The 12,007-nt window shown below is 45.8% G+C and overlaps 2 protein-coding genes across 9 annotated transcripts in view; both read left to right on the plus strand.

Annotated features, from left to right (window-relative positions):
* Atp13a3 (ATPase 13A3) overlaps nt 1-4,408 on the plus strand; it is an 88,518-nt gene extending 84,110 nt beyond the window's left edge. For 7 of the 8 annotated variants that reach the window (XM_021255418.2, XM_021255427.2, XM_004834755.4 and 4 more), the window contains one exon: nt 1,323-4,408. In XM_021255418.2, coding sequence (XP_021111077.1) covers nt 1,323-1,547 — 225 coding nt within the window. In that variant the 3' untranslated portion in view covers nt 1,548-4,408. The remainder of the gene's footprint in view (nt 1-1,322) is intronic. The other variant, XM_021255437.2, reaches the window with a different exon arrangement.
* Nucleotides 4,409-4,528: 120 nt separating this feature from the next.
* Gp5 (glycoprotein V platelet) lies at nt 4,529-11,992 on the plus strand. Its single transcript, XM_087186677.1, has one exon. It carries the CDS (start codon nt 6,606-6,608, stop codon nt 8,178-8,180), a length of 1,575 nt encoding a protein of 524 aa, XP_087042803.1. The 5' UTR covers nt 4,529-6,605; the 3' UTR covers nt 8,181-11,992.
* The last annotated feature ends 15 nt before the right edge of the window (nt 11,993-12,007 follow it).

Below are 12,007 nucleotides of genomic sequence, written 5' to 3' on the forward strand. Positions count from 1 at the left end.
GCCAGGCTTGAGTTTATCTCAGGAGAAGCAGCAGCGGGACAGTGCACCGACTGGCTCCAGCAGTGACTGCTGCTATGGTCGCCGGGCTCACTGCATTTGTGTCCCATTTCAGCTATGAGAAACTGAAGGCACCTCCTGGCCTCTGCTGAAGTTATGTTTCTAGACCTTAACCAAGGACTCTAGGTGACACTCGTTAGTAACTTCAGATGGATGAGGACTTCAGTGGTAAGAGAGCTCTTAAAAATAATACCAAGAAACAGTACCTGATTTACCCCTGTCTGTGGATCAGCTTCCGGTGTGGAGCACCAAAGGAAACCGTTGTCCCAGAGTGAAAGTACTGTTTTCTGTAGGGAGAGTGTGGGTTTAGGCATCAAACATGATCTTAGTTCTCATTTTGACCTATTTTCTTCATGCTTGGAAAGGTGATATTGACAGTAACTGTTATTTCCCATTGCTTTCTTCTACAAGTGGTCAAGTGGCTGAGTTCCTAGGGGCAAATAGTAGCAAAAGATAATTTGGGATGGAATATGAGAATTTCCAAATTAAACATTAAAATGACTTTCTAAATAAAGTTATTCTTAACGTATTTGTTGTACATCTAGATTCTACCAAATGTGCAACTTACAAATTTTTATCAGTACACCGGAAAATAAGTACGTAAAACTAAATAAAGTGAAGTAAATTACAGGATACCTGTACACAGATGACCAAAAAAATCTATAAAAATGAGGGCCGGGGCTTTAGTGCAGTGGTTCTGGCGCCTGCCACACAAGCACAAGGTCCCGAGTTTGATCCCCGGTACCAAAAATAATAATAATAATAATAATAAAAATGATATGTTCCTGGGCTGGGGATTTAGCTCAGTGGCACTGCACCTGCCATGATCCCCAGTACCCCCCAAAAAAGATCTGTTCCTGGCCAAATGTGGTGGCACACACTTGGGAGGCTGAGGCAAGAGGATCTCCATGAGCTTAAGACCAGCCTGAACTACATAGTGAGACCTTGTCTCAAAAAACAAAATAAAGAACCAGGGATTTAGCTCAGTGGTTCTACTGCCGCCTGCCTCGCAATCGCATGGTCTCAAGTTTGATCCCTGGTACCAAAAAACAAAATAAAACTCCAAAATAGAACCCTCCCCAAAAAATCTGTTTCTAAATAACTGAAAGCTGGCTTTTTTTGCATGAATTTTTTTCATTTATTTGTCATGCTCAGAAATCATTTCCTCTTGTTTTTCTGTTCCAGTGTATACATTGATGAACCTCTTAAGAACAACCCCTTAGTCAACTTAGGATGCTTTTTAAAAATTTGTCTAATTTTCCTAGGAGTCAGTGGATCGGTGGGGGAAATGCTGCTTTTCCTGGGCGGCCCTGTGCTGTCGGAAGAAGGCTCCAAAGGCAAAGTACATGTACCTGGCACAGGAGTTGCTGGTTGACCCAGAGTGGCCACCAAAGCCCCAGACAACAACAGAAGCCAAAGCTCTCGCCAAGGGCAGCGGATCCTGTCAGGTCATCACTATACCGAGCGACCCGGTCTCAGTGGCGTACTGATGGGTGCTCGGGACTTCTGAGCCCGTGTGGGAGCAGCAGCCGTCACATCTGTCAGTTCTCAGACTAGTCATGTTCTCAGAGATAAATTAACTGTCAGCCATCTCTATCTTCAGTCACCAGCCTTGGTATGACATACATTTCCAGGGCTTTGTTACTCTCAGTGATGCTCTGTGTTGGATATAAGAGAAATCTGGTGTATGCGGGGTTTTGAGACCAGCTCTGTGTCTTATTTTCACAACTCTTATTAGACAAAGTTCCTATTCCTATTCCAGACCCTACATGTGTGATTGGTAAGAAATGGGTGTTCATTAGCAGCCAGTAAAGACAAGTGGAAAGGCTGTTTGCTTAGATTCCAGTACTTCTTCCAAAGATTTCTGCATAAGGTGCACCAGCTCCCTTCCGTAGTCAGGCGTGAGTTCGATGGTGTTGCTTAGGGATCTCAGGTTACTTCCATTGTAGTTTTCTGTTTTCTGGACAGCTACCTGGGTTTGGTGTTTGTAATCAGCAGGGCTCTGCTGCCTCTGCGGTGCCCCACACTGCCCAGTGGCTCTCACGTGTGTGGAGGTGGAGTCTGGTGTGCTTCAGTTTCCTCACTAAGAACAAATGAGGATTTCTTTTGGCAGTACAGGTAGAACTACCTTTCTAATATATCTTCAGTCCTGTTTTCTTCAGGATTTGTATTATTTTAAATATCTTTTTATCCTATTTTTGATTACCTAAAGACATAGGATAAGGGTGAATTTTGATTTAGAATTTTACCTTAAAAGATGTTTTAAGGTTTGGTATATGAGTCTCCTGTCAGCAGTGAGGCTTTCACTGTAGAGTACTGGACTTGAGTGACTGATCCTTTCCAAAGCAGCGTGAGCTGGGCGAGTTTGTTCTGTGCCGTCAGGTGGCGCCAGAGGCCCGAGCACACCTGCTTTGTCACAGAGGAGCACAGGGCTGTGGCGAATTTCAGGAAGAAAAAATCCTGAGGAAATAAAGTTAAAAGATATTTGCAAAAGAAGTACAGTTCCACTTTTCTTTTCTACCTGGTTAATGTTTAAACTTTAAAGGCACTTAAGGTAGCCTTTAAATTGCCTTTATAGGCAGCACTTTGGCAGTGCCCACAGGGCAATTCTCACTGTAAAATGGCCCTAAATATTAAAAGCATAACTTTAATCTGTGCTCTTCCTTAACTACTCGTGCTTGTGCATTTCACTCCAGCAGGTCATCACTTTCCCAACACACATTTACCATTTAACCAGACATCACCCAGACTTGTGGACCTGCACGATGTTGGCCAACTGGAATCCTGTGTAGCGCTCAGGGTTGGCCTTCCCACTGTTGCCACTGACGAGTCTTACAAAATACAGTCCAAGTTTTCAGACATTAATACACATGAGATGATACAGTTTTTCCACGAATGATTCTATGAAGCTATGCATCTTAGACCTCTTGAGCTGTGAATTAGCACTGTTTTCTATAGTCATTCTCTTGATTATTTTATAATTTCTATATTAATTTTAATAGGCTCAAGTGCTATTCTTCAGTGATTTCCAGAACTGTAAATTTTATTCTTTGGTTTAAATATTGAAGCATATAATTAAAGTGATTGCTAAGTAGCAGCTGACAAATCCAAATATCAGATTGTATTTAACATCTTTAAGAGCATGATCATAAAGAACTATTTTTGACACATGCAGGCTTTTAACATTCAGAGTTAGTAAGGGCTTTGTAGCTCATCTGTCCATGTTGTTTTAGAGGAATGCAGTTTAGGTAAACACACGGTTGTAGGCAGGGTGGGTTTGTCCTGTTGAGAATGTCATTTGAAGGACGTCCGTGAAGCCAGGTTCGGCCCTCTCAGTGCCATAGACAGACTGAGTTCTCTCTGTGGGTCACTGTGGCATAATAGTAATTTTGGTTTTGAATTTTACCTTAAATTATTTGAGTGTATACAGAACTAAATTTTAAAATCTGTACATATATTATTTTGATGTATTAAGATTGATAAATATTGCTGATTTAAATTTTATTTATGCACCTAAAGGACAGAAATGTCCAGGACAGTGATTGTTAAATAATGTTATGTAACTTTTTAACTTTTTAAATAAATACCAAGATTTTTAATGTGTGTCTCCCTCAGGGTTGTTTAAAGGTTTTCCCCTTCCCTCAAATATAGTGGTAGCTATGTTTTCTGTCTTCTAGCACCGACTGCTGTAAGCAATGCTGCAAGTAATGCTTGAATAAAAATGGCTACGCCAACAACAAAATAAACGCTTTTTATAGTAGTTTTATAATCCTTACATTCAGAAGCTTTGCAAATCACATTTGCATTTAAACAAAACCATTGCGGTTTGAAAGCACTGCATAGTTTCCGAGGCATGGTGATCACACAGCCGTGTTCATGTAGTCAGCTCCAGAACACGAGATGGCAGCACATCCAGCGAAGAGCAGAACCCAAGCATTACAAGACATTCTGATATTTCATGCATGTAATTTTGACATATCTGAAAATAAGTTTTTGTATATTTATGGTGGGAGGGGACAGGGAAATTTTAACAAAGTAGGATGTTAATTTTTGTACAGTCGTGGGTATTTACACATATTTTTAATGTATTAAAATTTGATAATTATGTGCACATGAAATTAATAGTTATTTCCTGTTATGATTTGTGAATTCCCTAAGGCCTTGGATTTTTTTAAGTAACTTTTTATCAGAAATGATTCTGCATCTTTATATTTTTAAAATTGTATTGCTGCTCAAGAATGGTACCCTGTTGTCAAAAAGGCTTACATTCATAATTGTACGTTCAGCACTGTAAATAACCTTATGAAATCTTTTTTGATTGAAGCTATTAAAATAAAAATCTAAATGAGTATTTCCATTTTCTGTCTTCATATGTTTGATACTTATGTGAATACTGCCCTCTGAATTTATTTTCCTGCTTAATTCCTAATCGTTGCCTTTTTTTAAACTTTGGACTTTTGAAGACGGTAAGAACAGTGTGCCATGGACCTGTGGCCACCCTGGGGATGCCCATCCATCATCAGCTGCATTGCAGAGCCGCTGTTAGCCTCAGGAGGGTGAGGAAGAGCAGGGGCTTACGGTCTGCCCAGACTGTAAGATCTGGTTATTCTGGAGGAACCATGGCTGCAGAAAGCACTTGAGAAAGACAGAGAACTTGGGCTGAGTGATGGTGGTAGGAATCAGAGAAGGCAAGTTTGTGTCCAGCCTTCGTGCCTGGGGAGGGCAGGTATTTCGGGCGTCCCTGGTTCTCCAGGTGGCAGGCTGGGTTGGCTGAGTGAAAGCGTCCCTGGAGCCCAGGATGCAGAGGATACAGGAGGTTAGGCCAGCTGCGGATCCTAATGGAGGGGTCAGACACCTGACATCTAACATGCCAGATACACAGAAATCGGCCCCAGGTGAATCAGACCTGAACACGAGGGACAAAACAAAGTTGAGGGGATATAAGAGAATATTTTTCTGACTCGGGAGGGAGACTTAGCTGTAGGAGGCACAGTTTGTGAAGGGAAAGAGTAGTAACATTGCCTCTGTTAGGACTCAGGGCCATCAAAAGACACCTTAGAGAAGGTGAGAAGACAAGCCCAAAACTAGCTGAAGATCATGACTCCGCTCCAAAACGATTAATAGCCAGAATATAGAGTGCCTACAGTGCAGTTGTATTCAGAAAAATGAGCAAAAGGAGACAAAATATTTCAGCAGATGAAGCACAAGTGGCCCTTAATTCTATAGAAAGGTGTTCAAGTTCATCCTTAAAGAAGGAAACAAAAGTAATGCCCTGCTGCTGTGTAATTCTCGTTGGTGTCCCCAGAGGCCTGTGTTGAAGGCTTGTTGCCAGCTGGTGGCGCTGTAGGTGACGGCAACTGGGAAGTGGGCCTAACTGGAGGAAGCATGTCCTAAGGTCTGTCTCCCCACCTCCACCGTGACAGGACCAGAAGCAACAACCCAGTGGAGATGGACGGCAGCCTCGGAAACAGCCAGAGTAAATCTCCTTTAAATAGACAAATTTTGTTAAAACGGCCTCGCGCTATAGCCCAGACTAGCCTCGAACCCGAGATCCTCCGCCTCAGCCTCCTGAGTGCTGGGATTACAGGTGTGTGCCACCACGGCTGGCTCGGCATTTCTTTTTCTGTAAACAGTGGGCAGAGATTTGAAGCCGTTTTTAGCCTTACCTCCAAAAGGCAAGGGACGAACTGGCACGACGTGGCGTGAAAAGGCAGTGCGGCCCATCCAGGGTGTGGCTGCTGGGATGATGAAGCGCCCCGGCACGAGAGAAGCCAGACCAGGCCATTTATGGAAAACCTCTCCCTCCTGCTCCCGGGGCTTCCCCCGTGAGACCCAAGTTATGTGTGGTCTCGGTTTTCAGATAACTGCCACTAAACGCTGAGTGCCTGCCTGTGAGATAGGGCTTCGCTGGCCCTGTGGTGGGGAGGTCCTTATCCTCAGGACGCAGGGATATGGCCTTTTCCTCTGCAAAGTGCAGAACCACATGCGCAGCCGCAAACCTCTCAGTCCCTTTGGGGTGGACAACCATTTCAGGTAAGGCAAATATTTTTTAAATTAGTATGGACAGTCAGAAGGCTGTGTGCGTGCTTAGGAAGTACAATTTGGTACAAGAAACACTGGATTTAACTTGGTAAAGAATGTTTTGTAGACCAGTATTACCGTGTGTATTTTGCAGATAATTCTACCCCAAGTGTGAATTTGTGTTAAGCATCTTAGTAGCTCCTTATTTATGGCTGTCAGTCTGTGGCCCCAATTACGTAACCTTTCTGGGCCTCCGTGTCATCGTCCTTGAGTTCAGGATGATAACCGTGCCCAGATCATAGCTACCGAAAAGATTTGGTGAACATAGGTGTAAAATGCCAAGAGCCACGCCTGGCATAAAGCGGTGGGTATTGGTTGTGTCAGCTTTTCTTAGTTTGAAAACGCTTTGATTTCAATGCTTTAAACTGAGAGTAAAAATCAGTACCAGAGAGACTTGGCTGTGCAGAACGATGCCTTTGCCCCCTCAGGGAGATCTGCACCCCTGAGAGAAGAGGAGTCTCAGCCGTATGCGGACAGCGAGCCTGAGCCTCCGGGGGAAACGACCGCGCCCCGGCAGCATGCGCAGGGTCCCCGGGTCGGCGTGCGGCGCTGCGGCGCTGCTGCGGGGCGCGCTGCTGTGCGCGCTGCTGCGGCTCCCGCGCGCGCAGCCCTGGCCCTGCCCGCAGGCCTGCAGGTGCCCGTTCCGCGACGCGGCGCAGTGCTCGGGCGGCCCGGTGGCTCGCGTCCCCGCGCTCGGCCTGCCCGCCAACCTCACGCACCTGCTGCTCTTCCGCATGGGCCCCGGCGCCCTGCACAACGACAGCTTCCGCGGCATGACCGTCCTGCAACGCCTGATCCTCTCCGACAGCCCCATCTCCACCGTCGCCCCCGGCACCTTCGACGACCTGATCAAGCTGAAAACCCTGAGGCTGTCCCGCAACGGCATCCCCCACCTGCCCGGCGCCCTCCTGGACAGGACGCTGCCCCTGGAGCAGCTGTTCCTGGACGGCAACGCACTGCGGACCATCGACTCTGGCCTGTTTCGGAACCTGGCCAACCTGCAGGAGCTCGTTCTGAGCCACAACCAACTCGCCTCCCTCCCTGCAAACCTCTTCGCGAACCTGGGGAGGCTGAAGGTGCTGGATCTATCCGGAAACAACCTGACGCACCTGCCCGAGGGACTGCTCAGTGCCCAGGCCAAGCTCCAGGTGCTCCTGCTGCACTCGAACCAGCTCACCTCGCTGGACGCGGGGCCGCTGGACAGCCTGGGCTCCCTGGTGCGGCTGGAGCTCGACCGGAACCGCATCCGCTCCATCGCCCCCGGCGCCTTCGACCGCCTGGGAAACCTGAGCTCGCTGACGCTGGCGAGAAACCGCCTGGAGCTCCTGCCGCCCGGCCTCTTCCTGCACGCACCCCGCCTGACGCTGCTCACGCTCTTCGAGAACCCGCTGGCCGAGCTCCCCGGGGTGCTCTTCGGGCCCGCGCCCGGCCTGCGCGCGCTGAGCCTCAACGGCACCCGGCTGCGCACCCTGCCCCGCGCGTTGCTGCGCAACCTCAGCTCCCTGGAGCGCGTGCGGCTAGACCGCAACCAGCTGGAGGCGCTGCCGGGCGACGTGTTCGCGGCCCTGTCCCGGCTCGCCGAGGTCCTGCTGGGCCACAATCCCTGGCTCTGCGACTGCGGCCTGTGGCCGTTCCTCGAGTGGCTGCGGCAGCACCCGGGCGTTGTGGGCCGGGCCGAGCCCCCGCGGTGCTGGGGCCCCGAGCCGCGCGCCGGCCTGGAGCTCTGGGCGCTGCTGGAGGGCGACCCCTGGTGCCCGAGCCCGCGGGGCGCACCTGTCCGCGCCCCAGCCCTGAGCGCCCGCGGAGGACTCCCGGGCACTGCCGCCTTGCCTGGCAGCTCCGAGCCCTGGGCGCAAGCCCAGCCGGTGGCTGCGGGCGAGGAGAGTGGAGCTCACAGCCTCTACTGGGCTCTGTATATCCTACTTCTGGTTGTCCAGGCCATCGTAACCGGGGTCATTATGTTTATTATGATCAAGATCTCTGGGCTCTTTCGGAAATTAATCAGGGAGAGGGCGCTTTGTGGGAAACCTTGTTGTCAATGAAAACGTGACCAGGGTATTGTCAGGTGTGGCTGTCCCGGAGGCCGCCTGTGAGTGTCCACTTTATTTCCTGGAACTAAGTGCCACCTCATTTTACAAGCGTTTTTGTAGCAGCGAGCGTGTGACAGGTGTTCATGAGAGTAATGATAAGGTTGGTGTCTGGTTTATTGTGCTTGTATCATGTCTTCGTTTATTCTTCCAATTGAAAGCAGTTAAACCCTTGTTGCTTTAATTGGATGTCACAGGCTGGGGAGATGACAGCTACGGGTTCCGTCCTGGCTCTACCACTTATTAACTGCACTGGCTCTGGACAGGACGCCTACACACATTCTCCATGCCTGGCTTTCCTCATCCCTGAAAATGTTGCTGCCCCATGAGTCGCAGTGAGCATCCGCTGCCACCAAGCATATAAAGGCTTAACCCAGTGCCCTGAATACAGCAAATGGCCAATGAGGGATGGTGGAGATTACCAAAGCCATTGTTATTGGCATCAGGATTTCTAAAGACAGCTTTGAGTTGGTGTTTTCGTCTGTGTATGAAAGTAAGAGCAAACTTTCTCAAACTGGAGGTTCCATTCAGCTCAGTCTGGTGTCACCTGGGGTGGTGTCAGCCCAGTGCAGGCATGCTCAGGCCAGAGCAATGGATTCTCCCACAACATCCATTGGCTGGAGAGCAGAAAAAGCCGGATCCTGGCATTTATGTGTGTACTTCTCCTAGATGCCTTAGGCTCCAGTTCATGGGTTGGGCCAAGTTCCAATGTCTCCTCCTTGCTTAAACCTTCACATGGCCAGTAGACTCACCTTGCCTAGTTTGTTTCCTTTTTTTTTTTCTGGTACTAGGGATGGAAGTCAGGACCTTGTACTTGCGAGGCAGATGAGGTACCACTGAACTAAACCCCCAGCCCTGTTTCCAAATTTTGCAACTACCTGCAGATTAAAATCCAGCTGTTTCTGATGGAATAGAGACTTGGTTCTAACCGCTGTTACACTCAGGCAAGCTTCCTGCCCTGCCCAGTGAGGATAATAATGGTTCCTCCTTTGTTGCAAGGACGAAATGAGAGAAATGAGATAATGCACATCAGAGAAGCATAAATGATGCTACTATTGCTATAGCATTCTTTCACTTTTTTTTGAGCTAAAATACTTTTCAGATGTAATTATATGAAGTGCTAGGCTCTAGTTCATTTATTTTAATAGCTATGTAATATCCTTTATGAGAATACATCACAAATTATTCCTTTGTTGCTGGACATTTATTTCTGTGGTTTTTCTTGCCTTTTTATTCCCTTCCTCCACTCTTGTTAATGTCTGACTTTTTAATTTTGGTCAGTCTGATAGGTATGAAATGGTATCTCACTTATGTGTTTTACCTTATATTTCCCTGATAAATACTAGGGTTGAGATTGTTTTAAAATGTCTGTTGAACATTCACATTTATTTTTCTGAGTATTACCTGTGCGTATAATTGGCCAGTTTACAAGGGGGTATTTTTTATTGAATTGTAGGATTTTTTATATATACAGACACTTATAATTTATATACTTTGAGTTATTTTCTAATTATGCCTTCTTGTTTCTCTATTATTGTCTTTTTTGAATAGTTTTCTTCTTTTTCTGGTCTGCATATCAGACTCAGGACCTCACACATGGTAGGCAAGCACCACTCCTAAAGTTTCCCTTTTAATCTAATTGTATTAAGCAATATAACATTATGGTTCATGCTCTTTAAAAATCCTGTTTATGACATTTCTTCCTACCAAAAAAAAAGAGAAAATTTCTTCCTCCTTTCAGATCATAAAGGTACTCTCCTACGTTTTCTTCTAAAAGTTTTATTTTTAATATTGAGATCCTTAGCCCACACGGAATTGGTTTTCATAGGGGGTGTGGTGTCGGGAACCAAGTGGAGTCTTTCGGAATGTATTACCCTGCTGTTCCAGAACACTAATCATGCAGTTCATTTCCTCCTGTTGATTTCTTAATGCCACCTGGAAATTTATCATGTTTCCCTGAAAGCCGGTGCTGTTTCTGGCATCTGCGGCCAGAACACGGTCTGTGTCCAGCTCTGTCATACTCAGAGCCTTCCTTCTGGAGCTTTTGTAATTGTTTTTTGTTTTTTTTGTACCGGGGATCGAACTTGGGTCCTTGCACAGCAGGCGGGGAAACCACTGAGCTAAATCCCCGGCCCTTTCATAGTTTTTGCTATGGAGTTCCCCTTCCACAGATTCTTCCCGTCTTACCCCTTTATGCACATTTTAGAGTCAACAAGTCCCGCTCCACTCCACTCAAGTCCTCCACATTTGCCAGGAATTACGCTGAGTTTATAAACCAATTCATGAAAGAATTTGCTTTTTTTTTTGCTATGGGAATCGAACTTGGGACCTTGCACCTGCGAGCTGGCAGAACCACTGAGCTAAATCCCTGGCCCCAGAATTTGCATTTTTAAAAAAACAATAGTGTCCTTGCCATTAAACACAGCTTGTCTTTCATTCATTGAGGTCTTTTTTAATCTTTCAGAAGTTTTTCATAAAAATCTTGTACAGGTTTTTGTGAGGTTTATTCCTAGCTATTCTCTCTCTTTTTGACTTTTTGTCACTACTGCAGATATTTTTTTAAAAAAATAACATTTTGTGATGTTTTTACGAGCATATAGGAATGAAATTTATTTTTACATACTTACACCTTGCAATAATTTTAACAATTGGCTGCTTTTTATTAAAACCTTACATCTGTTTTATTTATTTTTCTATTTTAAAAATTTTTATTGGCACTGGCTATGTCCTTTACTATCATTTTGATGAGAAATGGTGAAGAGCATCCTTAAAAATCTTTTTTTTTTTTGGTACCGGGGATCGAAGTCAGGTTCTTGTGCTTGTGCAGCAGACAGCAAAACCACTGAGCTAAATCCCCAGTGTATCCTTAAAATCTTGACTGTAAATTGAATGTTTTATCAATGCATGTGGCACTTCCAGCCCTAGTTTGATAAGTGTTTATTAAAACCATGAATAAATGTTAACTTTTATTGATTTTTGTCTTATCTATTAAGATGCTTATTTTTTCTCTCCTTCAGGGTGTTAAAAAGGTAAATAAAATTGTAGATTTTGAAAAATAAACTAATGATTGTGTCCCTGAAGTAAACTAAACCTCTTAGAAATATACTGTTGGATTCGCTTTGCACATGTTTTGTTTAAAACTTTTAAGCGGGCTGGGGATTTAGCTCAGTGGTTCTGCCGCCTGCCTCATAAACGCAAGTTTCCGAGTTCGATCCCCAGTACAAAAACAAACTTTTACGATCCATTCACTAGTAACATTTACTTGTGTGTTAAAAAAATAATAATTTGGTATCAATCAAAACCTCATGAGTGAGGGTGTTCTTCCGGGAATGGCGTATAAAAAGCAGGATCATCTTTCCCTTGAATAAACAGAACGCCGCTGGAAACCCTTCTTGGCCTGTTTTGTTAGTTGCGCTGCCCTGGCTGCCTCGATGTCCCAAATCGATTCAAAACGCTGACCTTTCCTGGTCATTGTGACTTTGGGAAAGAGCCGGAGTCACACGGTACTAGGTCTGGTGAAGGTGGATGGGATACGCCCGTGTTTTCCCCAGCCTGCCTTTCTGCTGGACGATGCTCGGCGGCAGCACTCAGAGCTGTAGCTTTGATCACACCTCCTAAAGACACTCAGGAAACAGCACTTCCAGAGCTGCTTCAGAAAGTGGCAAGGACGACGGGACGAGTGTGTTGGAAACAAGGGGGAGAATTCCGAGGGGGGTTAATAGTCATGTGTCTTTTACTGTAATGAAATTTTTAAAAATGTAAAACATTAGCTGCCTATTTTG

The sequence above is a fragment of the Heterocephalus glaber genome, unplaced genomic scaffold (assembly GCF_053883595.1).
Source record: "Heterocephalus glaber isolate CG9 unplaced genomic scaffold, H.glaber_assembly_v1.0 deba00001504, whole genome shotgun sequence".
In the NCBI taxonomy this organism is placed as follows: domain Eukaryota; kingdom Metazoa; phylum Chordata; class Mammalia; order Rodentia; family Bathyergidae; genus Heterocephalus; species Heterocephalus glaber.

Excerpts from the sequence above, each read along its gene's own strand:
- Gp5 (XM_087186677.1), top strand. The coding sequence starts at position 6,606 with ATGCGGACAGCGAGCCTGAGCCTCCGGGGGAAACGACCGCGCCCCGGC.